Source organism: Moschus berezovskii, chromosome 5, assembly GCF_049115385.1.
Source record: "Moschus berezovskii isolate FMDL1 chromosome 5, NW_MosBer_1.0, whole genome shotgun sequence".
NCBI classification, from domain to species: Eukaryota; Metazoa; Chordata; class Mammalia; order Artiodactyla; family Moschidae; genus Moschus; species Moschus berezovskii.
The window spans coordinates 29,394,150-29,422,109 of record NC_142464.1 but is presented as its reverse complement, the minus strand read 5'-3'; the positions used below and the strand labels follow the sequence as shown (position 1 = coordinate 29,422,109).

The following is a 27,960-nucleotide window of genomic DNA, read 5'->3' as shown; positions in this document are numbered from 1 at the left end:
TGATAAATGCAAATAAATTAAGACAATAACTTCTTTCCCCAAAGCTATTATTTTCCTGTGGAGAGTAGAAATTCTATTCCTGATGCTCTATTTATATTTATATATTTACCTTGTACGTGGCATGAACAGGGGAAAGAAAAGAACATTAGAAAGGAGCATAAAGAGACTTAACTACTCAAATATAAAGTCACCAAACTTACCTATTCTCTTTTTTTTTTTTATCAAATGCTACACTATTGAAGACATTTAGAATTTTATAGGGATGGTCTTTTCTCATCAAATGTACCCTCTAATTAGCAGCTGTTCATGTGATCATGCTTCATATTACATGTCCATTCCAGTGTTGTTGCTGTTCATTTGCCCAGTTATGTCAGACTCTTTGCAACCCCATGAACTGCAGCTCACCAGGCCTCCCTGTCCCTCACCATCTCCCAAAATTAGCCCAAGTTTATGTCCATTGCATTGGTGATGCCATCCAGCCATCTCATCCTCTGACACCCTCTCCTTCTGCCCTCAATCTTTCCCGGCATCAGGGCCTTTTCCAATGAGTCGGCTGTTTGCATCAGATGATCAAAATACTGGAGTTTCAACTTCAGCATCCGTCCTTCCAACAAGTATTCAGATGCAGTCCAAGGGAATCTCAGGAGTCTTCTCTAGCATCACAGATCAAAGGCATCAATTCTTCGATGTACAATTCCAGTGTACCTTGAAAAAAGAATACAAAAAGGTCTTCTCGTGTGTTCAACACCTGTTGAACATGTCAGATGCTTTTACATGTTTTAATCATTTTCTTGATTCCACTGTAAAGAAAATATTAGTTTCTCCATTTTATAGAGAGAGCACATCAAGGTTCAGATGACCATTCACTCACGGAAGGTACATATTTGTTAGTGGCAGAACCAGAATTTGAACCAGGTCTGCCTGTAAAACCTCAGTGTTCTCATAGTAGCTGTCAGATAGTGTAGTAGGACCTGCATGAGGATGATCAGAAACTGCACAGGATACCTCCCACATGAAGAATGTGAATTTAGACCACATCTTCACAATTTGCTTGAGCACTGGATGGGGAAAATAGCCGCTCTGCTTTCAAGAATTTAAAAAATGGCACTTCCTTGTAATTCCTAGAAGAGCTTTACTTCATTTTCCTCCTTTCCAAATAAACAGGATAAGATGTATGTTTTTAGAAATGTAAAAATATGTTTTTTAAGCTCTTAAAGTTCTCATCACAAGAAAAGAATTTATAACTCTCTATGCTGATAGATATTAAACTAGACTTACTGTAATGATCATTTTGCAACATATACAAATATTGAGTCATTATATACATAAAATTATTACAATGTTGTATGTCAATTACACCTCAATTTAAAAAAAAGTTTTCTGGAAGTGACCTTAAAATAGCTTCAAACTGGGTTACTTATGACCATTTTTTAAACAATTTTTACCCATTATGATTTATTCTCTGTAATACTGTGTTAAAGAGTTCAATGATTTGCACTCAGAAGTTATACAGCCAAGAGGCAACCAAGTATAATACAAAGAATGGCTCTGAAGTCTTTGCACTGAAGGCTATACAAAGTTTCTTTCTTCAGGAAAATAAGACTGAAAATAAAAAGAACAAATAGCTCCCTAGGTCCCACAATTTCAATAGAAAATAACATCAACAGTTAGTGAAATTGTAGGTGTTAACATATCCTGGAAAGCAGATCATTTTAAAAGGAATTTTAAATTAACTGTTTTTCTTTTCCCTTTGCAGTAAACCTGCCTCTACCTTTAGCTGACCTTTGCTGAAGCAGTGAATTATAACTGAATAGATTTTACTGAGAAAAGGCTGATTTTTTTTTTTTTTTTGGCTTTTATCTTAGGAACCATAGACACCCCATCTAAAAATGACCCTGAAAGTTGTGGCAAGAGCGATGACAGAGAGGTTGTAAATCTCTCCGAGCAAGTAACAGAAACCACAGAACAAGATGGAGTATCCTGCAAGGGAGGCACTGAAGCTACCCTGACGTGCTCGATAGGAGTGAAAGAAGAGAACTGCAGCTTCCAGGGTGAGCGAGCTTGTGCAGGACAGAGGGCTGCGTGGCACTGGCCAGGGAGGGCTGAGTCAGGTCTGGGTGGAGAACCTGTTTCCAGAAGACAGGTTTATCTTCTGTTGACCTGAAGGCTAAAGATGACACATCCACATCTGGTTCCGTGTGCTCTTCGGAGCCCTGTGTGCCTCTCAAAAAGCCTGTGCTGGGTCATTTTATTCACACTGGGGTTTCCATTTGCCCAGTGTTATCTCTGACAATAAAGTGCAGACATTTACATATGCTTCTCCAGTCATGTCATGCAGTTTTAGGGTATCAGGAAAGATCATCTAAATCATTTCCACCACAGACAATAGAGGGCAGTTTGCATAATTTTGACAGTCTCCCTTCTCTGAGACTGTAGCTTGACTTGTCACACTGAGGTGGAACTTTGCCTGAAAATAATAACTTTTCCCTTTATGCCATTGCCTTCTTTGGAGAATTAGGATTAGGAGGGACAGTGCATATTTGGAACCAGTACCCATTAGGGTATGTGTCACGAGTCTAGGTCATCCCAGATTATGCTTGGAAGACTTTTGCTGTAAGAGAAAGATAGTAAATAAGTAGAATTGGGGGCTACATAGGGTTTCTGCTGCATGTTCTTTTTTTTTTTTTAAATAAATGTACACACCATGCTCAGCTAGGGGGCCATAAAAAACAGGCCACACACACAGGATTTGGCCTGCAAGCCACAAGTTTCCTCCCACTGACCTTCAGGAAGCAAAGTTTACAAGAACACCAATGGCTGTAAAGCAACTATACCCCAATAAAAATTAATAAAACAAAGTCACGGATGATAAAAATAAAGACCTAACACACAAACACCAGTGGCTCATAGAGTCTGTCTGTCTGTGGCAGAGACTGATTTTTGACACTTCTGCCCAACAAGAGAGTTGTTTAAGATTCCAGTGAAGGATTATTTCCCCAAGAGATTGATTATTTACAGTTGTGGCAAAATCCAGTGAGCATTATGTAGAGATTGATTATTCCCCTTATAATAACAGACATTTCTGAATTTCTTTTCCCCAAAAAAAACTGTAGACAGGTTTTTTGAGATCAACCTCTATTTTTGTCAGTGAGCCAACATCCACTTGTGCTTTTTGCAGTGAACACAATCCAAAAGCACTGAAAGGTGTGTGTGCACGTGCTCGCTCAGTCGCATCTGACTCTTTGCGACCCTATGGACTGTAGCCTGCCAGGCTCCTATGCCCATGGGATTCTCCAGGAAAAAGTACTGGAGTGGATAGCCATTTCCACTTCCAGGGAATCTTCCCGGCCAAGGGATCGAACTTGTGTCTCCTGGGTTGGCAGGTGGATTCTACCACTCGCACTACTGGGGAAACCCCTGAAAGGAGCATATTCCACTAAATCAATGTGTCTCAGGGTCTCAGAATGCTGATGCTGACGGTGTTGGCCTCAAGCATGCCATTCCTGTAGAGCAAGTACAGGAAACTCAACTGTGACTGTGATCGTTGCCTTGCAGATAACCTCTTCCTGGAGAAGGCTATGCAGCTGGCCAAGCAGCACGCCAACGCCCTCTTTGACTACGCAGTGACAGGAGACGTGAAGATGCTGCTGGCCGTCCAGCGCCATCTCACTACCGTTCAGGATGAGAATGGGGACAGGTAAGTCAGGACTTTTGTAAACAAGGTGCTTTAAAGGGGCAAAGAGAGAAAAGAATTGTGGATGAGACAAATTGATAGAAGTCACTGGATTCTGCAACTGAAGCATTCCCTCAAGAAAAAGAATGCACCAGTAAGGCTGAGTGGTGTGATCTGCTTCTCTGTCCTGTGGTTCCCACCTGTTGAGTTCTAAAATAGCTGGTTACTCATCTAAGAGTACAACACTCTGGGTTAGAAAACTAAGATGTGTGTGGGGAATGGTACTTTTTGAAAAGCCCTGCTTCATTTGTTGGAATAAGATTTAGAATAATATCTAATAAACATTTTGTTTATTGGAATAATAATATTTACTTTGTTTATTGGAATAATGTAATAAAGTTTGGTCTTACCAAACGTCTAAAGTGTTTATTATCCCAGCTGCATACCTGTGGTAACAGTTCAGTTCAGTCTCTCAGTCGTGTCCGACTCTCCGCGACCCCATGAATCACAGCATGCCAGGCCTCCCTGTCCATCACCAACTCCCGGAGTTCACTCAAACTCATGTGCACAGAGTTGGTGATGCCATCCAGCCATCTCATTCTCTGTCGTCCCCTTCTCCCGCCCCCAACCTTTCCCAGCATCAGAGTCTTTTCCAGTGAGTCAACTCGTCGCATGAGGTGGCCAAAGTATTGCAGTTTCAGCTTTAGCATCAGTCCTTCCAGTGAACACCCAGGACTGATCTCCTTTAGAATGGACTGGTTGGATCTCCTTGCAGTCCAAGGGACTCTCAAGAGTCTTCTCCAACACCACAGTTCAAAAGCATCAATTCTTCGGCGATCAGCTTTCTTCACAGTCCAACTCTCACATCCATACATGACCACAGGAAAAACCATCGCCTTGACTAGACGGACCTTTGTTGGCAAAGTAATGTCTCTGCTTTTTAATATAGTAATCTCAAGGAAAAGCCCAGTAGAGACAGCACAAGAGCAACAATGACAAAAGGATTAAGAGGCCACTGTCATTCTCTCCCGGTTAACAGTTCCTTCTCTAATGCCTATGTTAATGGTCACCGGTCTGTGACTGGACCAGACTCTTCTGACTGCTCTCACCCACGTGGTGTGGGAGTCTACCATTCCACCACCATGCTTCCCACTTCTGGTGTTACAGGGCTTATATGTGCAGGGACACCTGGCTTCTTTCTAAAACAGTTCTCTTCATCCTTTCACTGAGACTTCTAAAATAATTTCAAAAGCGTATAAAAATAGCAAGCGACAGCAGCTCTCAAGTCCAAGTCAAGTGATTTGCTCAAAACCTTCCCCAAAATAGCATCAACAGTGAGAAATCCTTCTCTTTGGAAGAGCTGTTGGGTGCTGTGTCTTAAACCTAGTTTAAACACTGAACCAAATGCTTTAGGAAAGTGCCAACCTCGGGGTTTCAAAGAGAGACCTTTGTTCTCATTCCTTGCAGTGTAACCAAGGATGTGGTGTAACCACTGGCCTTGTTATACAGTTTGGGAGGAACCAGCACAGCCGTCTTTGTGTAATGTCATCAACAGCAGAACGTGTTTTACAGGGTTAAATAATCCAGTTAGCATTCAGTAGCATATAACCACAAGAGAAAGCAGTTAACCAGGACGGGACAGCAGTATTTCAGATGACACTCTTAGGGACCAGCTGATGAGCCTAAGAAAGGTGAGCACATGTTAAGTTAGAAAGGGACCGCGGGTATCTGAAGGGAGGACTGTGGAAAGGGATACAGGCACACAGATTCAAGTGGGAGCATTGAGGTGAAGGTATGAACGTATGTGTGGACCTGGAAATATATGGAGAGGCTGGGAAATATATGGAGAGCCTTCTCTGCCCAGGCAGAAAGTGAATCCTCAGAGTTCCCTCCCAGGTCCCCAAATACTCTCATGCAAGCACGCCCTCTCTCTGGACTCCCTGCAGCTGGAAGCCATAGAGGTGAGACTCGGGAGACCAAGGAAGGGTCCTCATAAGAATGCAGACAGGAATAGTTTTGAGCCTTCACAGCTCAGGTCCCTTGTTTTCACTGAGCTTATTGTATTCGGCTATTAATCTGAATCCTGTGGCCATTAGTCATCACAGAAAATACAATGAAAAAAAATAATAAAAACTTCTGGTACTGGGGAAATTCCCATGAGGGTGTGAAAATTTATGGGGGAGGGGGAATGTACTTCTGCTATGAAATGCTGAGCTGCACATGGAAATTTTTAGGCAGTTTTTAGGCGACCTTTTTCTTGGTATACGTACATCACGTCTGCATCAGACTTCAGGACCTTTTCATCCGTCTCCTTTCCGTCCTAGGCTTCAAAAGACAGTACTGAAACCCTGAGATAATTCATTTAAAAATCTCTCTCAAATAATGACGCCACAGTTTAGTTTTTCAGGCTCTCCTATGTCAGTGTTAATCCCACGTAATCCACACTTGCTATTGTCAAGAAAGTGGCCTGAGTGAAATGCCACCTGCTGCGTTTAGAGAAAGTGCAGCCGATGCTCAGATCCCGTGTGTACTCCAGCATGGGATCCTCTGGGTGTGCTCCGCATCGTGATCTGTCCACACCACGGAGGGCTCATCCTGTTGGATGTTCACCAGCACTCCACAGAGCAGTGCACATGTGCCCCTGAAGCAGGAGACCTTAAGGAATTAAGGGATGGCTTTGGAGCAAGACAGTCATGGACTTAATATATGACCTGAATTGAGTTCTCTTATACCCATAAGTCTCAGTTTCATCACCAAAAATAAGGATATTACCTACCTTGTAAGACTATGATTAATATGATAATGTATGTCAAATGCTTAGTGTAGTCTGGTGTTAGAAGCTCTAAACAAATAGTAGCCATTTTTTATTGTTCTTGTTGTGTCATTTCCAATTAATTTTAATAATACATTTTTTCAGAATTTTCCAGTTTATTGTGATCCACACAATCAAAGGCTTTGGCATAGTCAATGAAGCAGAAATAGATGTTTTTCTGGAACTCTCTTGCTTTTTCCATGATCCAGTGGATATTGGCAGTTTGATCTCTGGTTCCTCTGCCTTTTCTAAGACCTGCTTGAACATCTGGGAGTTCACGGTTCACATATTGCTGAAGCCTGGCTTGGAGAATTTTGAGCATGACTTTACTAGCGTGTGAGATGAGTGCAGTTGTGCGGTAGTTTGAGCATTCTTTAGCATTCTTTCTTTGGGATTGGAATGAAGACTGACCTTTTCCAGTCCTGTGGCCACTGCTGAGTTTTCCAAATTTGCTGGCATATTGAGTGCAGCACTTTCACAGAATCATCTTTCAAGATTTGAAATAGCTCAATTGGAATTCCATCACCTCCACTAGCTTTGTTCGTAGTGAGGCTTTCTCAGGCCCGCTTGACTTCACATTCCAAGATGTCTGGCTCTAGGTCAGTGATCACGTTATCGTGACTATCTTGGTTGTGAAGATCTTTTTGGTACAGTTCTTAGGTGTATTCTTGCCACCTCTTCTTAATATCTTCTGCTTCTGTTAGGTCCATACCATTTCTGTCCTTTATCGAGCCCATCTTTGCATGAAATGTTCCCTTGGAATCTCTAATTTTCTTGAAGAGATCTCTTGTTTTTCCTATTCTGTTGTTTTCCTCTATTTCTTTGCATTGATCACTGAGGAAGGCTTTCTTATCTCTGCTATTCTTTGGAACTCTGCGTTCAGATGCTTATATCTTTCCTTTTCTCCTTTGCTTTTCGTTTCTCTTCTTTTCCCAGCTATTTGTAAGGCCTCCTCAGACAGCCATTTTGCTGTCTGAAGAACTGATGCTTTTGAATTGTGGTGTTGGAGAAGACTCTTGAGAGTCCCTTGGACTGCAAGGAGATCCAACCAGTCCATTCTAAAGGAGATCAATCCTGGGTGTTCATTGGAAGGACTGATGCTAAAGCTGAAACTCCAATACTTTGGCCACCTCATGCGACGAGTTGACTCACTGGAAAAGACTCTGATGCTGGGAAAGGTTGAGGGCGGGAGGAGAAGGGGACGACAGAGGATGAGATGGCTGGATGGCATCACCGACTCGATGGACATGAGTTTGAGTGAACTCCGGGAGTTGGTGATGGACAGGGAGGCCTGGTGTGCTGTGATTCATGGGATCACGGAGAGTCGGACACGACTGAGCGACTGAAGTGAACTGAATACATTTTTTAACAATTAAAAAAATTTTGTTCCTAGGAGTGATGCTTGGCACCGGCCAATATTTTCAGCCTCATTACTGTAAGCCCTCAGTTTGTTCGGTCATCCTTATTTTACTGTCTAAATTGTGTGCCAGGGCTATAAGGCTGACCCAGAGAGAACCAGCCTCTGAGAGGCTCAGAAGGCAGAGAGAGAGGATGTACAGAAAACTGTAGTTGCTCAACCAAGCAGGAAACTTGAGTAGGGGACAGCTTGCTCTGCCTTGGAGACTGAGAAAGTCTTCTGCAAGGACGTAGGTTATGGACTGCAGCATGAGGGGTAAAGAGGCACTGCTGAGGCCGACAGGAGGAGCAGAACCGTTCCCGGCAGAGGGGAGAGTGCAGGGGAGACGCTCAGCCACACTGCTGCTCCAGAGGTCTGCATCACGTCTTCTTCCTGTACTTAAGAGCCTAACGCCACTCTCCCCTCCTGGGATCTAGGAAGTTCTTAAAAAGCCACCACCTTGTATTTTGGAAGAGGTGGCAGGGCTAGGTGAGATAACTCCCTTTTTCTGAACAAATCCTAGTTCAGGCATTTAACTCATATCATCTGTGTGTCCGAGTAAGTCAGGGAACAGTTAGAGGAGAAAATGCCCTGAAACCATAGCGCAGAGGTAGAGCTAGGATTTGAACTTGGAGACTTCTCTGCCTCAAAGTCCAGGCTCCTTGACACGTCAAGGAGTCTGAACTGAGCCCCCAGAGGCCAGGCAGGCTCTGTGAGGGAGCAGGCCGTAGAGCACACTCACCTTGGACTCAGGATGTTTCATAGATTCCAGACACTTGCACGCCAAAGGAAACTGGGTATGACAGCCAAGTTCAGTTTACAAATCTAATCCTATCGTGGGAACCTGTTTTGTTTTTTTTTTCCATTAACACTTTAGCTGATTATTGCCACTATATTTTTATTCCAGTGTCTTACACTTGGCAATCATTCACCTTCATAAGCAGCTTGTGAGAGATCTGCTGGAAGTCACATCTGGCTTGATTTCTGATGAAATTATCAACATGAGAAATGATCTCTACCAGGTAAGCAGAAATATCAAGGAGACGACTGAAGAAAAATCCATGGTGTATACGTGTGCTTGTGTATTAATAGTAGCATATAATGTTAACAGTAGCAAAAGTAAAACAACATGTCTCTGTAGGTAATATCAAAAAAGCCCATTACATAGGAATGTTCTTTTATGAATGAGGATCCTTTGATCTATGGGCGTAATAGCAGTTACCCCACAATGAAATTCAGCATCCTGCTGAGAGACTGCAAACTTGAAGCTTCAGAAACTTGCTCAAAGCAGTCAGTCTACTGCAGGATAAATACATCACACCTGTCGAGAAAAAACAGAATTGAAAAGACTTTTCAGTTTGAAAAGCCAGTGATTTACAAGAGTGTTGAAGTGTGCTGAACATGTTGACAGCATCTAGATTAAATGGTTATCAAATGAAGGGTGATGAGTCAAGAATACCGAAAACTAAAAAGGTTGCTTGAGAAGGAAAAAGTGTCCTTCAAAAAACAGAAAATTCAAAATACAAATAATAATAATGTTCAAGGTGAAGAAAACAGGGAACACTAAAGAGATTTGCCCAAATCAGGTTCACACAGAAATTAGGTAGACTTAAAAGCAGGCTTAGGAACTCTGTTACACAGGTCGTCAAGTATCTCAGAGAGCAGAGCTGACTGGAGACTCCGTGAGGCTGCCTGGTGGGTACACGCAGGTTTCGGGTGAGGAAAGGAGATTCAGGGTGTCAGAATCAAACAAAGCTGGGATGCTGGTGCAGGGAGCCGGTAGACCCCGGCCAGCCTCCCAGGCCAAGGGACCACAGTGGGAGGAGGTGAGTAGGGTCTGCTCCCTCCTTCTTCCCCTGGTATTCTTCCTTCCTGCTGCCTTTCCCAGCCCCACCAGTCTTCTCTACAGCCTCCTGGTTTTGTGCCCTTCTCAGCTTTTCCGTTTTCTCCTTCTCTTCAAGACTCAAAATGACTTTCCAGTCCTCCCTGGCCTCCACGGTATGCCCAGATGCCTGACTCAAGCCTATCCCTCCCTCTAAAAATACAGACACCCACCATGTACAGTTATTTACACAGTAAAGGTGCTTGTCCCAGTTCTCAATTTTTAAAGCAGTGATGTGAGTCATTTTATAAAAGCAATAGCACTGAAATGTTTACGTTTAGCTCCCAGTAGATTTTTATCTGTGAATAGATAGATCGAGTTGGTCTGTGTCTCCTGATAAGGGAAAGTAACAGTTTCCCATTGGATATTAAGGCATTAGGCCACATCTTTGGCTATCATGCTTAAGATCAAAGGGAAAATGAAGTTGGGGAATTCTTCACTGACTCATAACTAGGATGAGGTCTAATTTTAGGTATGTATTTAAAGGATAGCTTCTTCACATTTTCATACCAGTTTGGGTGTTGCTGGTATTTGGAAAGTCACTTGGCCCACAAAGCTTGAGTCTCTCAGGCTTTAGGACCGACTGTTCCTTTCACCATCATAAGTGTACAGATAAAACTGGAAATGGGACCTTGCACTTTTCAGTCCCCCTTTCAAAGAGTGCTTAAGTTCAGTGCCTGTATGTCAGATTCAAGGAATTGTTTTTCTGTTTATAAATAGGACCTGCAAAGGACACTGCACCACAGGCTTAGTAGTTGTGATTTATTATGTGCCAAACTCCTCACTATATCATTCGGGTACACCTACTGAGACTCTCCACTCTGCTGGGGACAAAACTCTGAAACCACCCCCTTTGACGCCTCCATGCCTTCTGATGTGGGGAGTCTTGGGGGCATGCAGGTCCACTTCTCACACCCCTTTACCATCGTTTTCATTGATGGGCAAGGATTCGGGATCCCCTGGCTGGCCTTTAAGGTATCAAACACACACCCAATGGTGACTTTTATTTGAGAACTAGAAACCCACTAATATTTAAACTTTCATTTTTCTGTTGTAAAGGTTCTCTGTTAACTATTCTTAATGGGAAATTATACAGTTCCCTAAGTAATTTGGATTATTTGGCAATTGTCTGAAACATGCTCCCAAAATACCTTTCACTAATCTTAGTACATTTCTGTGGCCATCTGTCATGATCAAATCTCTCTTCCACCCACCCTCTAGAGAAAGCCACACTCAAAATAATGTAAGTACATAGGGTTAAGATTTTTCTGAAAATATTTCTGAAATCTATTCCTTTTAAACTATTTTCTCTTCTCCCATTCCTCTCCCTGCAACATAAAACAACCACTCTGTTTGATATCAATTTTATTTGCATATGTTCCTATAAAACATGAGTGGGGGGTTTGTGCATGTATTTTTTAATTATCATATATATGTTTGCAGATTTTAAAATAGTACGTAAGGATATGCATTAGAATCAAAGTTACCCTCCCTATCTGCATACCAGTTCTCAGCCCTACTCCCAAATATAATGATTACAAGTATTTCCCTAGGTATTTGCTAACTTAACATATACACGTTAAAGTAGACATATTTTAATATACTTTTTAAGTTATTTTTAATTGGAGGATAATTGCTTTACAATGTTGTGTTGGTTTCACAGCAACACATAACAACAGCGTGAAGCATCTTTAAGTATACATGTGTCCCCTCCCTCTTGAACCTCCCTCCCACCCTTCTGCATTGTCACAGAGTACCAGGTGGAGCTCCCTGTTATACTGCAGCTTTTCAACAGCCATTTCTTTTACATATGCTAAGTCACTTCAGTCGTGTCCGACTCTGTGCGACCCCATAGATGGTAGCCCACCAGGCTCCGCCGTCTCTGGGATTCTCCAGGCAAGAACACTGGAGTGGGCTGCCATTTCCTTCTCCAGTGCATGAAAGTGAAAAGTGAAAGTGAAGTCGCTCAGTCATGTCCGACTCTTTGCGACCCCATGGACTACAGCCTACCAGGCTCCTCCATCCATGGGATTTTCCAGGCAAGAGTACTGGAGTGGGCTGCCATTGCCTTCTCCTCTTTTACATATGGTAGTATATATATTTCAGTGCTACTGTTCGTCCCACCCTCTCCTTCCCCTGCTGTGTCCACAAGTCTGTTCTCTGTTTGGGTCTCTATTCCTGCCCTGCAAATAGGTTCATCATTACCATTGTTCTGGATTGCATATGTATGCATTAATATACAATATTTGTTTTTCTCTTTCTGACTTCACTCTGTACAACAGGCTCTAGGTTCATCCATCTCACTAGAACTGACTCAAATGTGTTCGTTTTTATGGCTGAGTAATAGCCCATTGTATATATATACCACAACTTCTTTATCCATTCCTCTGTTGCTGAACATCTAGGCTGTTTCCGTGTCCTAGATATTGTAAATAGTGCTTCAGTGAACATTGGAGTACATGTGTCTCCACGGTGGCTGTATCAATTACATTCCCCCCAACAGTGCAGGGTTCCCTTTTCTCCACACCCTCTCCAGCATTTATTGTTTGTAGATTTCTTGATGATGGCCATTCTGACCAGTGTGAGGCAGTACCTCATTGTAGTTTTGATTTTCATTTGTCTAATAATGAGTGATGTTGAGCATCTTTTCATGTGCGTGTTGGCCATCTGTCTGTCGTCTTTGGAGAAATGTCTGTTTAGGTCTTTTGCCCATTTTTTGATTGGGTGGTTTTTCTGGTATTGAGCTGTATAAGCTGCTTGTATATTTTGAAGATTAATCCTTTATCAGTTTAATTTGCAATTAGTTTCTCCCATTCTGAGGGTTGTCGTTTCATCTTATAGTTTCCTTTGCTGTGCAAAAGTTTTTAAGTTTAATTAGGTCCCACTTGTTTATTTCCAGTATTCTGGGAGGTGGGTCAAAGAGGATCTTGCTGTGATTTATGTCAAAGAGTGTTTGGCCTATGTTTTCCTCTAAGAGTTTTATAGTTTCTGACCTTACATTTAAGTTCATTTTTGTGTATGGTGTTAGGAAAGTATATTCTTACATGAAATCCATGGTATATTATACATACTGCTTCTGCTTCACTTAAAACTTTCTTAAATTTTTAATTATAGATTCATAGGTGGTTGCAAAAAAATGTACTGGGAGGTTGCATGTACCCTTTCCCCAATGATAACATCTTGTATAACTCTAGTCCAGTTATTGGACTAGAGTTAAGCCAGGAAAGTGATATTATCCTCAGCTCTCATTTGGGTTTTGCCAGTTTCACACGCACTCGTGTGTGTGTTCATACAGTTCTTCGTGCATGTATTTTTAAGTTGTAGGTGGCTTTGTGCTACATGTCACCATATCTCTGCCTTCATTGTGGAATTTATCCATGCACCTGTGTATACAACTAGTTCATTGTTTCTACCCCCGAAGAGGATCCTATTGTGTACATCTTCGATCTATTATGTACTTATTTCCCAACAGTTGACACTTAGCCAGCTTCTCACTTCCTACCTCCACAGATAGTTTTCAGTGAAGAGTCTCACTCACGTGCCCTTGTGGATTTGCGTCCCTCAGATATACATGCAGGAATTGGGTTGCTGGGGCATTTGTTTACTTGGCTCTGCAAAATGTCTGCCTAAGTCCACATGCCAGCAAGCATGGTATTAAAAGTTCCTAGATTCCTACATTGTATAATTACTTAAGATATAATCCTGGGGTTTAAGATCTAAAGCCTAAAATATCATAGAAAACATGCCATGGGACTATAGAGAGAAATAAAAAAACTTAATAATTTTTTTTTTTTACTAATGGTAAGAGATTTTGTATGATATGAAAATTATACTAAAATTACAGATAATGGTAAATCTCTGAATGGTATAATGTAATTTCAGGTCTTTTTCCCAATCTCGTTCTCTTTTCTTTCCCCATCTCCCCAAATGACATATCTGATTACTAAACACAGTTTTTATTTTTTATTTTGAGAGGAAGGCTCATGGCAGTAATATCTAAAGTTTCAAGGACACGATTTATTTCAAGCCAGGCTATAGTTCTAAAGGATGAAAAAAAAGGGGGGGGTAGAAAAAAAGAGTAGAAATTTGGGAGGGGAAACCCTGTTTTGTTATATTGAATCATCCCTGTAACGACACAGCACAGTATCTGTCATCCCACTGTCTCCTGGTGAGCCCCACAAGGATGCTGGTGGTCTGCCTGCTGTCGCTGCTACAGCCAGTACCTGCTGACCGAGAAGCACAGTCTAGGCAAATTGTCATTAGAGAGACTGGATTTCACAGGCTGCTGTGAAATAGACTGATCTGTATAAAAATATAGTGCTGTTCTGGCAGTGACCTCAGTTCTTTGAAAGATGCTTTCTTGAATGTGCCTGTCTTACTCATCTCGAAAATGCAGTTTTCAGAACATCTCATTTGCATTCACTGAGGTGCCGCTTTGTGGGCAGGATAATCAAATGGACAACTGATGCACCTATTACGTGTCAGCAACCTGGCTTGTTTGTCCATTTAAGCCGCCTTTGTGAGGTGGCGCGCTTGTTCTATTATGCTTTTGAGAACCCTTTTATAAAGTGTGGTGGCAGAATTCTGTTGATTGGTCTCATGGAGCTTGTCCATGGAACAATACTTTTTTAATTTAGCAAATTTTTTTGCATGTCATTATAGAATGACAGTTCCTTTGTCAATTGGTTTCTGCTGGGTAGTTTGTTTAAACTTTTTCAGTAAAACCATAAGTTGATTTGGTTTGTTAACATATGATTTCTAAGCTGAAGTTAAAAACTCCTACTAGAAATTCAAGAAAATTAAATTTACTAATAGGAGTTAACTGTCAAAAGTCAATTGACTATAGCCAGAAACAAAGCTATTAAGAATTGTAAAAAATAAAATAGTAAATGTAAAAAGTAGTTTTGATAACTGTCAGTCCAGTATATATATATCATTAGCATATGATATGGACTGGAGAATAACTCATTTGCACAGGTGAGAACTTAATCTGGGAATGATAAATGGCGCCTCAATATGATTTCACCTATTGCAGTCACAGCTAAGCCAGTGGATTGCAAGTGTCTGTGCCACTGACCAGTGTCATCTCCTGCCTCTCCTCCACTCCCTAGACACCCCTGCACTTGGCAGTGATCACCAGACAGGAAGCTGTGGTGGAGGACTTGCTGAGGGCTGGTGCTGACCTGAGCCTCCTGGACCGCTTGGGTAACTCTGTTTTGCACCTCGCTGCCAAAGAAGGACATGATAAAATTCTTGGTATTTTACTCAAGCACAAAAAGGCAGCTCAACTTATTGACCACCCCAACGGGGAAGGTAAGAGACAATCACACATCGTGGTGTAACCTCTGTCTGCTTTCTAAACAATAAGTAGCTACCAGATAAAATGTGTATATTTGATCTGCACCCCAAAGTGCTTTCCTTAACTACTTGGAATTCATCATCTCTTATGGAAATTTCCATTGCTGACTGCCGCTAATTCCTTTAATGATGATCTGGAATAGTCAGTAGGAGGGAAAAGCAGAGGCCTGAGCAAACACCATTCTTGATATGTAGAAAAAGTATTAGCTGCTCAGTCATGTCTGACTATCTGTGATCCCATGGACTGTAGCCCGCCAGGCTACAGATTCTCTGGGCAAGATACTGGAGTGGGTTATCATTCCTTTCTCCTGACCCAGGGATTGAACCTGGGTCTCCTGCTTTGCAGGCAGATTCTTTACCATCTGAGCCACCAGGGAAGCCCCTCGATATGTAGAAAGCATCCTTTATTCAGAGAATGTTTATGTGCTCTCATTGTCTCCTGAGAACACAAAAGGAGTCTGGGTTTACATGCAGGACAGCTGACTTATAGCACCTGTAAAGTCTGGAGTAGGGACATGCTGACCCCCAACAGCCTTCCCTCCCCGTGACCATCCCTGTGCTTGGGCCATAGGTCTGAATGCCATCCATGCAGCCATGATGAGCAACAGCTTGCCGTGTCTGCTGCTGCTGATGGCCGCGGGGGCCGACGTCAACGCCCAGGAGCGAAAGTCGGGACGCACGGCACTACACCTGGCCGTGGAGCACGACAACATCTCCTTGGCTGGCTGCCTGCTCCTGGAGGTGAGGGATGTTCTTACCTGCCTTCTTATTCAGTTCCCAAAGGGTATTTGGGAAAATCTTTTCAAAGAACAACTTCGCTAACAGCTCATCTCCCTATTGTCGGCCCTACCTGTGTAATATCTACTGAGGCTTCAGAATAGCAGCTCAGGCCCTCCAATATTCCCCTGCCCATCTCTGAGGATCTCTGCACTGGCAGAGCCTGCCTAGAATACACCTGGGCTGGTAACATGACCTGGAGAGCCATGCAGACGGAAGGTGGGGACAAAAGGGCAAGAAGACCTTGAACTAACCCTTTTCTGTGTGGGCGGATTTTAGGGTGATGCCCACGTGGACAGCACCACTTACGATGGAACTACACCCCTGCACATAGCTGCCGGGAGAGGGTCCACCAGGCTGGCGGCTCTTCTCAAAGCAGCAGGTAAGGCAACCTGGTGGTCAGCCATAGAAAATGTCAGCAGGAAGGCAAACCCAGACTCACTAGAGCAGCCAGGCCACCTCCTTAACCTACAGACATGCTGCAGAAAGGCATAAATAAATAAAAGTTTGCTGCAAATCCCACTTAGCAGCCATGAAGGCTCTGTTTGCATTAGTGATCCTGGGTGCCATGCTGATGGTTGTTAGTTTATACTCACCTGTTTTGGATTTGGTTCAAGTCCCATGACAGGATATCTTAAGGTTGAACTGAATTCCCTGTAGAATTCGGAGCAGTATCAGCCTTAGGTCATATCACAGGTCCTCAGAAGGAAAAGTTTATTGGTATAATAAAGAATTTAAAGACTTCCTTTTGTAAGAAAGGTCTCTGAGAAGCCAAAATGAAAGGAACAAACACATGGGCCATGTGTTGAGTACTGTCATGTACCAAACGCTAAAAATTGCTAGCTTCTTGGTACTTCACATTGTCTCATTTAATCTTACTTAATCTGCAGTAACCCTTTGAGACAAATCCCATTACTATTCCCATTTTATAGCCAGGGAAACAGACTGGTGAGACTTTTACATCCCAGTTCCTGGGACCCAGTAAGGGGCAGAGCTTGAGTCACACCTTATCACCTTGAACTTCCAGACTCTTCTCTGTTTCTCTCCCCTGCTTTGCTCAAGGATGTAGAGTATTATTCCAATTCAACCCTTTCATCCTGTGAAATATAGGAAAATTATTCCTGCTCATCCTTGAATCTCCACTGCCTTATACATTTAGAACCTCAAACACGTTTAATGTAATTGGTATCTCAAGCCTGTCCTGGCATACTTGATTTACTTATAAGGTTATTAAATTGTTTTTAGAAAATAAATGCCTCACAAATTCAAGAAAATAGCAGATTAAATATCTTCTTTAAAAAAAACAAAAAACAAAAAACTGAGACCAGGAAAATATAAGAACCTTTTCTTTGGCGCCACATTTTTCTGACATCATATTCCAAATAAGCAGTAGCCTTCTCTTTTCTCCTTTGTCAAGTTGAACATTCCCATGAACAAGAGATGGTGATTGCAGTGTTTATGATTAGTTTGGGGAGTCACTGGTTATGATTATGAAATGCCTTCAGACTAGAAGTTATAACCTTTCAATAACTACACATCCTACCAGAAGGTTTTCTTGGTGTTCTGCATTTAAGGATCAGTGCCATGGCAACCCCCTCCAGTGTTCTTGCCTGGAGAATCCCAGGGATGGGGGATCCTGGTGGGCTGCCGTCTATGGGGTCACACAGAGTCGGACATGACTGAAGCGACTTAGCAGCAGCAGCAGCCATAACCCAGGAATAAAACAGAACAGGTTGGCACTAGACAGAAAGCAGCTTTGCTCTTTTGAGCAAGCAGGTGAAGACACTGAGAAACACGAGGTGCCAGGAGTCAAGTTGAACATACAGGACCTTAATCCTAAGGGTGCACCCTTGTTGTTGTTTAGTCTTTAGGTCACGTCCGACTCTTTGTGACCTCATGGAATGTAGCCCACCAGGCTCCTCTGTCCATGGGATTTCCCAGGCAAGAAAACTGGAGTGGGTTGCCACTTCCTTCTCCAGGGGAATCTTCCTGACCCAGGGATTGAACCTGCGTCTCCTGAGCCACCGGGGAGTCCCTGTAAACTGCCATCATTAGTCCTCAGGTTAAAAGTGCATCGCTCACTGACAACTACCCTATAAAGTCAAATGTGAGCGTCAGTCCAAGTCTTTGTTTTCAAAAGTGTCCTTGGCTATACAAAGCTATCCTTGGTCACCTTTACAGTCAAGATATATTAGAATTTAAAAGCAGGTTTCTGGATATATCAGTGGAAATGTGTTTTATATGTTTATAGACTCTGACCCCTGCGGGCAGTTAGGCGCCGAGAAGACGTGGGTTTTACCTAATGCTGTGTGACTTGGCTTCGCAGGAGCAGATCCCCTGGTGGAGAACTTCGAGCCTCTGTACAACCTGGATGACTCCTGGGATGAAAATGGAGAGGATGAAGGGGTCGTACCGGGAACCACTCCTCTGGACATGGCCACCAGCTGGCAGGTGGGCCCCGCTCCGCCAGTGTGCTGGCTGCCTCTGAGGCGGCAAGTGGTCTTCCTCAGTCTTTACTCCCCAGAGCCCGCACCTGGTATTTTTAAAGACAGGCTGCTTGTCACGAGCTGTATTTATCTTGAAAAGCCTATCCGTTGAAGATCTAGGTCAGCAGAGCTCTGAACATAAAAGCATATGCCTAATCAGATCAGAGTTAAATGATAGAAGCTCAGAATTCACAGAGCGTGTTGCCCATTCTGGACTCACACCAGAATCCTTCCTATCTGAGTGTCTGAAGCCAGGATACATGCCATGGTTTGCCTGAACTTCGGTAAGTAACTGCTGAACATGAGAAGGAATGGGGATTCTCCTGAAGATTTTCTTCAGTATAAACAGAACAGACTTAAGCCTTCCTCAGAACTCTGCTGACCCAAGATCTGAAGGGGAAAGCGGTTACCAGGTCCTTGGGCCCGGGGAGGGGAGCCACAGGAGGAGGCAGCACACATCTCCAGCTCAACTGACTAAACTCCTGAGGGGCAGGCGCTGCTCCCTGGCAAAAACCACCTCCTTAGGGCTCGTGTGGCTTGAGCTGAGTAACCCTGGCAGAGAGACCACAGGGCACTCTACGCTGAGCGCCTGATTTTCCCAGAAGCCTCACCACAGAACACAAAGATAAGCCACTCGGTGACCCCGTGTAGTCCTCACCCAGGTCAGTCAGCAACCAAGTGACTGCAGAAAAGCCTCCATGACTATGGAGGTTTCTTTTTCCTTTACATGTTAACTTTTATTGGGGGTATAGTTGATACACAGTGTTGTGTTAGTTTCAGCAAACTGAATCTGTTATACATATGTCCACTCTTTTTTAGATTCTTTTCTCACACGGGTCATTATAAACTATTGAGTAGATTTCCCTGTGCTATACAGTAGGTTCCTATCAGTTATTGGTTTTCTTTTCTTTTATCCTAAGACTCTTTTGGCCCCTCAGTTGGCAGATGTTACCAAGAGGCTATCCTCAAGCCTTGTGAGCGTTTGTACACCTCAGTCTGAGCAAGCTTAAAAAACTCATTCTCATGAGCCTTTTTACCAGGGAAGAGGGGCAGCCAGGGAGCACAGCTTTATAGTGTGTCGTGGGTTCAGTCCTTGCCCTAACTCTCAGGGAAGGGTCGTTTACCATCAACTCTGACCAGCACGTGACTGCCTGGGTGGCCTGGACCACTTTTGTCTCTCAGAAGGGCTGTGGCCTGGCTCTCTGTGAGGCTGGGTGGGGTCTTCCTATGTGGCTCAGACAGCGCTTGTGGGGCATAGCCTCCTGGGCCCAGAGCCCCAGAGTGCAGACACGTCTGCAGGCCAAGGTACCGACTCCTCTTCCCACTCCACCTTAGTGGGGTACAAGCCCCTACTGAGGAAGATGGGCTGAGTTCCTTACCACAAAGCAGCAGATTTCCCTGGTGGTCCCTGTAACATCCCCGCATTTTTCTTCCCAACAGGTATTTGACATATTAAATGGGAAACCCTATGAGCCAGAGTTTACGTCTGATGATTTGCTGGCACAAGGTGAGCTGTGGGAGAACCAGGTGCCCTGAGCCAGTGTCACCTCCATCCTGACCCTGAAAGGGGCTGAGGGAGAGCTGGTGTTACCCAGACTGTGCTGTGAAAGGCGGGGGCTTCTCTCAGAATCGGGGGGTCCTGCCACGGAGGAGGTCCAGCTGTGATCTGCCACAGCGTGGGCTATTCTTACTCACCTGGGTGTGGCTGCTGACTCTCCTGTGCAAGAGCGCAGCTGCTTCCCCAGGGTGGGAGGGGGAGCTGGGTGGCAGTGACTGGTCCCTCCAGAGAGTTTCTGATCAGTTAGGATGGTCATGTTTCTTCTTTATCTCCTTTAGGAGACATGAAACAGCTGACTGAAGATGCAAAGCTGCAGCTCTACAAGTTGCTAGAAATTCCTGATCCAGACAAAAACTGGGCTACTCTGGCACAGAAATTAGGTCTGGGGATCCTGAACAACGCCTTCCGGCTGAGTCCCGCTCCTTCCAAAACCCTCATGGACAACTACGAGGTAACGTGTCACCTTACACTGTCATTTCGCTCAGTCGCTAAGTCATGTCCAACTCTTTGCGACCTCCTTGGCTGTGTTTATCTGATTGTGTTGACATTACTGGCCAGAGCACAGTCCCTTCCCCTCTCCCTTAACTCTGAGCAACAAAATCTTAGTCACTCCCCATGTGCTGGGAGGGTGACGCAGGCCAGGAGGAAACCCTCCTTGGTTGTATTCAGATACTTTGAGGTGTGCTGCAGAAATGCTAGTTGGAGAGTGGTCTCATGTGAGCACATCCTGGAAGCAGCTCTCTGTGAGGTCACTCCTAGCAGAGCCGTTACCTGGTGATGCTTTTAATTTCTAAAATAAATGCAGAAAATCCACGGGGTGAAGTTACTTTCTATTGAAAATTCCATCATTGCTCATCTCTCAGTGGTCTTCAGAGCCTCAGGGAGACTCTAGAGCTTTACTGCCTTGGCAGTCTCTCTGCTCACTATGAAGTGCTTGTCTGTGATTTCCTGAGTGATCTCTGAGCTGCAACAGGAAACTTGATTCAAAGACGATGTTGAGGCTCCCTGCTTTTTTTTAAGAAGCTCTCCACCAGACCTTCCATGCCCCTTGGCCGTCCCAGTGGAGGAGGCAGCCTGGCAGGGGGATGGGGTGTGGTGTCGAGTTTACAGCCTGCCTGCTTATTTCCTGCACAGGCTGGAACACAGAAGTACACTCTTCCTTCATTTCTCAGGTCTCCGGGGGCACCATAAAGGAGCTGGTGGAGGCCCTAAGACAGATGGGCTACACCGAGGCCATTGACGTGATCCAGGCAGCCTTCTGCACCACAGACACCAGCCCGGCCAAGACCACCTCCCACGCCCACTCGCTGCCATTCGCCCCCGCCTGCACAAGGCCACAAATAGGTAACGAAAGACAAAAAGCAGTTGAGACATGCCTGCAGTCTCCGCGGGTGTGGCCTGTCCTCCCCGCCATCACTCCTGAACACGTGGTCCCTGCGTCCGTCTCCCTCTCGGACCCCAGGTGCTGTCATCCCCTGCTCCCGCCGCTACTGCTCAGGGAGGGGCTGTCCCCAGCACAGTCACCTTGACACATGAGTCACTGAGGTCCGCAACAGATGCCAAAAACAACACGATACGGGGGGTGAAGGTCAGCCCCCTCTCTCACTTCTTACACTCACGAGAGGGGCGAGCAGACCAAGGTCTGTGGGACCAGGACTAAGCTCCCCAGACCGTGGGCTGGCACCCTGATGTTCCCATCGGCTGCTCGGCCGCCTCCCTGCAGCGGTCCCCTCATTCCTGCTCCCTGAGCTGCCTCTCCCCGCCAACCTCCACGACACTGACCTGGCACCCCGCCTAAACACAGAAGCACAAGAGTCCTCCATCTCCCCAAACCTCCATCTCGGCTTCTCCTTCCAAACTGCCGGCACCCCTTCCTGCTCCTCACTCGCCCAGCGTCCGCGCCTCATTGCACTGAGAACACGGAAACAGCTGGAGCTCTGGTTTTGCACCAGCAAACCCCCAGCCCACCTCTCACCTGTCCAGACGCTCCTCTGGTTCTCACCTCGCTCACGGGTCAGCTTTCTCTCCCTCCCAACTGGACCCCCTGGCAAGCAGGTGCGGTTCCCCTCATCTTTTCAAAACAAACAGAAAACAAACATTCCCTTGATCCCCCGCCCCCTTTAGCTGAAGCCCAATTCCTCTGATTGAGCCAAGCTTCCTAGAAGTCTGTAGATCTCCTTCACACCTCACGACGTCCTTCCTTGACCCTCTGTGGTCAGCTCCGCCTGCCCCTGCACCAGGACTCCTCTCACCGCAAGGACCGCTCAGGTCTGCTCACCACCCTCCTTAGCTGCCAGCGGGGCACAGGCACCACAGGTGCCCACCGCCCCTGCTTCAGGCCACCTCTCCCTGGGCTTCTCCACGCCACACCCACCCCCACCTTGTCTCAGCCCCAGAGCCCCCTCCTCACGGCGCAGGCCTCGGACCCCCTCATGCCCAGACTCAGCACTGCCACGGCGCTCGTGAGCAAGGCAGTGCTCCAGGAGGTCACGATGCCGTGAACACTCCCTGGTCCCCGCACCTCCCGGCATTCCCGCCAGCCGCCGCCTCTCTGTGACCACCACCCTCGACCCCTGCCCCCATTTCCCACCTCCATTCCTGTGGCAGCTCCCAGATGCTCTCCCAGTTTCCAGTCTGTCACCACCTTCAGTCCATTCTCTACACACAGGGAGCGTGATTCTCTGTAAAAATGACGTTGCTCTGGTAGTATGCCCTCCTGTTTGTGCAGCCTGCCTGCCCAGCACTGCTGCAGGCGGTGGCGGCAGGGGCTTGTCTGCTCTCTCTTTCCTACATGGTGTTCACACGCCCCCTCCCGCCCCCTGCCCTGTGTTCCTTACACTCCCCCAGCTCGCTGCACTGATCCAGGCCCAGGGCCTGTGAGCCTTCTCTTCCCCTTCCCTGCACAGCTCCTTACTTGGCGGGCTCCATCTTGCCATCACTTTCAACACCAGTGTCTCCTCGTTGGGGTGGCCTTCCTAGGGGAGTGAGGACAGGTGTTAGACACACTTTAGAAGAGAACAGGGTACCCCCAGAAAACCACCTTCATCCCCTGTCTCATGACCTGATGCTCCTTCCACACTGAGAAGTAGGTAAATACTTGTATTTCAAAAAGCATCAAGCCCTCATTTTATAGTTATTTTAAAAATACCTCACAGTTCCTAGCACATAACAGAAACCCATAACAACTGAGCAGTTGAATAAATCCATCAGTAATCATAGCCATGTCACTGCCATGAAGGTCTTACTGTTTCAGCCTTGGAATTTAACATACAAGGAAGAGCTCTCTGACCGGGGTACGGTACACTTCTGTTTTCCTTGGTCACTCTCTCCCTACGGGAAATCATTCACACTCTTCAGCTCCCTAGAGACACTTCTCAAAGGAAAATCAGACCTAACTGCCTCGTAGAAACGCATTTTCACTTTTTTTTTTTTTTTGGCTACCAAAATGTTCTTGAGGCAGTATATGGTGTTGAATAGCATGTGTAGCCCAGAGAGCTCATTTGTTCCTACTTCTGTCACCAATTTATTTTGCTTACATTCAGCAATTTCCTCTGCTATACAATAGATAGTGGGTGGAAAAATACGCCTAATTTCTAAGAAAAAAGTACACTTTGAGTCAAGAGAATTCAGAAAGGATTCCGACAAACACAAGGCTAGACTGTAAGAGAGGTGAAAACACTTGGCTAACTCTGACGTTTTCACCGCCTCCGTATTGCTCGGTGTTTTCTGCCCCCACCCCACTGTGTCGGCTCTGGGGATGAGCGGAGGCCGACAGCAGATGCAGTCCACGAGCCCGCCTGACTCACAGGGAGCCCCGCTGGGGTGGAGGCACCCTGCAGCCCGGCCTGGCCATGTCGGGGTGCAGCCCTGTGACCCGTGCTTTCTCTCCGCAGACGATCTCCGGGACGACAGCATCTGTGACAGCGGTGTAGAGACCTCCTTCCGCAAACTCAGCTTCACCGAGTCTCTGACCAGCGGCACCTCCTTGCTAACTCTTAACAAAGTCCCCCACGACTACGGGCAGGAAGGACCTCTAGAAGGCAAAATTTAGCCCGCTGGCAGTCTCCAATACCGAGGAAACCAAAGCTCGGAAACTCCACCGTGTCGCCCGGAGGAGGGAGGCACATTCAAGGGTGCTCCGAGGAACACAGGCCGGCCTGGATCACTCTGGCTGTAGTTCCAGGCCTTTTAAACGTGGATTTCTTCTTTGGTTCTGAAAGGAATTTTAGCTCAGTTGACAGATAGTATCCACAGTCACGGCCCGTGGCTGGGCTGATGCCCCGCTGGGAGTGCGGTAGCTTGTCGAGCTTTACCAGCTGCTTTCTGTTGTCGTTGCTGCTGTCCCTCTGCTGCTTGCCCACTCTCATTACAAGTTGTCACACCCCCACCTGGCCTTCCTTCTGGCTGTCCACAGCACAGGTGTGCACTCAGATCAAGGATTGTGGAAAGGGATGTTTTAAAATGAGACTGACTTGGTATGATTTTTAAAAGACTCACTGGGACTTCCCTGGAGGCCCAGTGGTTAGGACCCGGCACTTCCACTGCAGGGGACACGGGTTCCATCCCTTCTTGGGGAACTATTGATAAGATCCTGCAAGCCAGGTGGCAAGGAAAAGGAAAAAAAAAAGCTCACTGCTTTTTCTAATGTGGTTCTCTCTGTGATTTGATAAAGGAACATGTACATGTCAATATTTAAACATGATTACAATTAATGCTGAAAATGGTATTTCCTCCCTTTTCTGCATTTTGCTATTGTAAATATGTTTTTTAGATCAAATACTTTTAAAGGAAAAAATGTTGGATTTATAAATGCTATTTTTTATTTTACTTTTATAATAAAAGGAAAAGCAAATTAATCACCTCATCTTGTTTGATCTCTATACATACTTTTCTAAGATTATTCTTTATAATCACAGGATCACTCCATAGCCTGGTTCTCAGATTCACAGCTCACTCTAGAATCAAGTTTTTGATCCAGAAATGAACAACAACAAAAATTATCAAAAGTGTTTCAACCGGAGATGAAAGCTTTAGGTTTGTCAGATCCTTGCTAGGCTCGTTTTATGTAGGCCATATCACCGCGTCTTCCTCCACCTCATGCACTGTTCTTCAGGCCTCTGTGAGTTCCCCATGCCTCTTGTGATGAAGTACTGAGACATTAGCACAACAGAGGCTCAGCGACAGGAAGCCTTCCAGCATGAATTACCTTAGATCTTCTGGATCTCAGATCTGCTGGACAACCTGCTGCAGCTTCTGTAGCCCTTGCTGTCTCACCTTGCACTTTGATGCCATGGAGAGGCTTCTTTTCTTCAACCTCGTGAACCAACCTCTGCTGGCTTCAGACTTCTCTTCTGCAGCTTGCCTCACCTCTCTCGTCTTTATAGGATTGAAGAGAGTTCGGGCCTCGCTCTGGAACAGACTCTGGCTTAAGGGAATGTTGTGGCTGGTTTGCTTGTCTATCCAGACCACTACAACTTTCTCCACATCCTTAATAAAGTTCTTTTCACTCTCTTATCATTTGGGTGTTCGCTGGAGTAGCACTTTTCATTTCCTTCAAGACCCTTCCCTTTGCATTCACAATTTGGCTAGCTGGTGCGAAAGGCCTAGCTTTCAGTCTACCTTGGCTTTTGATGTGCCTTCCTAAGTTTGATCATTTCTAGCTTTTGATTTAAAGGGAGAGGCGTAACTTAAACACCTCCAGGCCACTAAAGGGTTCTTAATTGGCCTGGTTTCAATACTGCTGTGTCCCAGGGAAGAGAGAGGCCCTAGAAGAGGGAGAGAGACAGGGAATGGCCGTTCGGCAGAACAGGCAGTGCACACACACCATTTATCAAAGTTTACCAACTTGTATGGCTCTCATGCAAAGCAGGAGACCCAGGTTCGATCCCTGGGTGGGGAAGATCCCCTGAAGAAGGGAATGGCAACCCACTCCAGTATTCTTCCCATTGGCTATAGTGCATGGGATCACAGAGTCAGACACGACTGAGCAACTAACCAGCACCACCACCACCGACTTGTAAGGACGTGGTTTGTGACACTTCAAAACAATTACAATAGTAACGTTGAAGATCACTGATCACAGATTACCATACCAAATATAATAATAATGCAAACGTTCACAATATTTCAAGAATTACCAAATTGTGACAGAGACATGAAGTGAACAAATACTGTTGTAAAAATGACGCTTGATAGACTTGCTCAACACAGAGCTGCCACAAACCTTCAGTTTGTTTAAAAAAAAAAATGAAATATAAGCAAAGCACAATAAAGAAAAGTGCAATCAAATGAGGTATGCCTATATTCCAGTTTTTGAAAGTTATATTTCTAAAATAAAAATAGCTCTGAGTCTCCTTAACTCTCCAACACCAACCATATGCCTCCATTCCTCCCGCAGTTCCATGCCCCTGTGACAAACACTTCTCTTCCTGGTGGCCATGACAGCGTCACCAGTTTTACCGTATCATGATGACATTCCTGAGAGGCGAGGCCTATGTTCTGAGGGGTGAGGCCAACGTTGCTTCCCTGCCCATCTAGCCAGGCCTGTGGACGAGAGCAGAAGTGACGGTAAGTGAGTCCTGAGGTTAGGTAAGAAAATGCAATACAACTTCTGCCCTGTCCCTCAGGTCAGGTCTCGGCCTGTTGGAAGCCAGTTAGCATACATGCTCTGAGGGAGCCAAGTGGCCATGTGGAGAAACCACCAGCGGGTGTTCAACCAACAGAACTGGCAGACGTGCAGGAGTGAAGCTTTGAGAGGGGCCATCAGTCAACCCTGAATATTCACTGGAAGGACTGATGCTGAAGCTCCAATACTTGGGCCACCTCATGCGAAGAGCAGACGACTCACTGGAAAAGACCCTGACGCTGGGAAGATTGAGGGCAGGAGGAGAAGGGGGTGACAGAGGATGAGATGGTTGGATGGCATCACCGACTCAAGTGGACAAGAGTTTGAGCAAAGGACAGGGAAGCCTGGCAGGCTGCAGTCCATGGGGTCACAAAGAGTCCAACTTTGTTGACTTAAATGACTGAGCAACAGCAGCAGCAGCAGCCAGAGTCACACCTATGGAGCCTTCACGCTGCCTCAGGTGATGCTGTCCTGGAAGAGTCCAGCCCCAGCGGCAGATTTACGAGTAAACCAAGCAACAAGCTGATGTTTTAAGCCTTAGGTGTGAGGTGCTTGTTACTGTCCCAGCAATTCCCATACCAGGAGGTCACGTTAAAGAGAAGCTGACTCCAGGAGGAACAACGAAGAAGCACATGCTGGAAGTGAAGATAGCATTTCCCTTCTTTAACAAGAAGCCCTATTTCTCTCTGCTCCTTTCTCTCCTCCCAAATCACAGTGGTGTCCTGAGTGTGTGCGCTCGGACAAAAGGCCACCAGTGCCGTCTGTGCCTCTGAGGAAGGAGCGTCTTTCATTCTGGCCCGGCAGATGGGGGTAAACAGCAGAAGGAATGCAGGAGACAGGTGGGGAGCTACAATGGGCCTGAAATAAACCTTCCCAAAAGCCCGTCTCTCAGCAGGAAGCCATTCAAAAATAGCTTCCTTAGAGGCTTCGTCATCTTCTGAGCCTTCTACACTCTGCAAGCACAACCCAGATTTTTTCAGGATCTGCAGTTTTTTCTTTTGGCAGCAGGAAGCCAGGCTGCTGCCCGTTCACCCGCCCAAGTCCCTGTGGTAGTTGGATTTGGTGAAGCTATTCTTGGCACCGCCATGGAGCACAGCCCCCACAAACCCACCCTCTGCATCTTAGCTGGAATAAAGAGGCAAAGGAGACAGGCAGATTTGAGCATCTGTGACATGTCAGCCCCTTTGCTGTAACAAATTCTGGTCATAATTCTCAAGACATCCCTATGAGTTCATATTTAACCCCAATTTTACAATGAAGAAACAGGTAATCTGAATAGTAACTACTCACCCCAAATTCAAATCCAGGTATATCTGATTCCACAGGTTATTCTTTAGCCGTGTCTGAGTCTGAAGTCCTTTGAAGTTCTATATTTAAAAAAGAAAGGAAAAAA

At 45.4% G+C, this 27,960-nt stretch overlaps 2 protein-coding genes across 4 annotated transcripts in view; one reads left to right on the top strand and one right to left on the bottom strand.

Annotated features, from left to right (window-relative positions):
- The window catches only part of NFKB1 (nuclear factor kappa B subunit 1), a 126,140-nt gene extending 101,338 nt beyond the window's left edge, over positions 1-24,802 (top strand). For both annotated transcript variants that reach the window (XM_055435091.2, XM_055435092.2), the window contains exons 14-24: positions 1,866-2,051; positions 3,556-3,697; positions 8,789-8,903; positions 14,875-15,076; positions 15,693-15,862; positions 16,178-16,280; positions 18,225-18,349; positions 19,825-19,891; positions 20,221-20,393; positions 21,115-21,286; positions 23,836-24,802. In XM_055435091.2, the coding sequence (XP_055291066.2) occupies positions 1,866-2,051; positions 3,556-3,697; positions 8,789-8,903; positions 14,875-15,076; positions 15,693-15,862; positions 16,178-16,280; positions 18,225-18,349; positions 19,825-19,891; positions 20,221-20,393; positions 21,115-21,286; positions 23,836-23,993 (1,613 nt within the window). In that variant the 3' untranslated portion in view covers positions 23,994-24,802. The remainder of the gene's footprint in view (positions 1-1,865; positions 2,052-3,555; positions 3,698-8,788; positions 8,904-14,874; positions 15,077-15,692; positions 15,863-16,177; positions 16,281-18,224; positions 18,350-19,824; positions 19,892-20,220; positions 20,394-21,114; positions 21,287-23,835) is intronic.
- LOC129562104 (uncharacterized) lies at positions 87-27,934 on the bottom strand. Of its 2 annotated transcripts, XM_088836195.1 has the most exons (8): positions 27,858-27,934; positions 26,402-26,485; positions 22,857-22,917; positions 22,533-22,600; positions 18,198-22,013; positions 16,495-16,995; positions 8,624-9,202; positions 87-705 (listed from the first exon to the last, which is right to left on the bottom strand). In XM_088836195.1, the coding sequence occupies exons 3-5, from the start codon at positions 22,868-22,870 to the stop codon at positions 21,532-21,534; spliced, it is 564 nt and encodes a 187-aa protein (XP_088692321.1). In that variant the 5' UTR covers positions 22,871-22,917; positions 26,402-26,485; positions 27,858-27,934; the 3' UTR covers positions 87-705; positions 8,624-9,202; positions 16,495-16,995; positions 18,198-21,531. The 2 variants fall into 2 exon arrangements, with proteins under 2 accessions (XP_088692321.1, XP_088692322.1); XM_088836196.1 differs by lacking the exons at positions 26,402-26,485; positions 27,858-27,934 and having other exon boundaries at positions 18,198-20,214; positions 21,725-22,013; positions 22,857-23,840.
- Between the last annotated feature and the right edge of the window lie 26 nt (positions 27,935-27,960).

What these genes read in the sequence shown, in the direction of transcription:
- LOC129562104 (XM_088836195.1), bottom strand. An exon ending in GAGCTGCCACAGGAATGGAG is followed by an intron (nt 22,014 to 22,532) that starts GTGGGAAATGGG and finishes TGTTTTGAAAAG; the next exon opens with ATGAGGGGAACCGCACCTGC.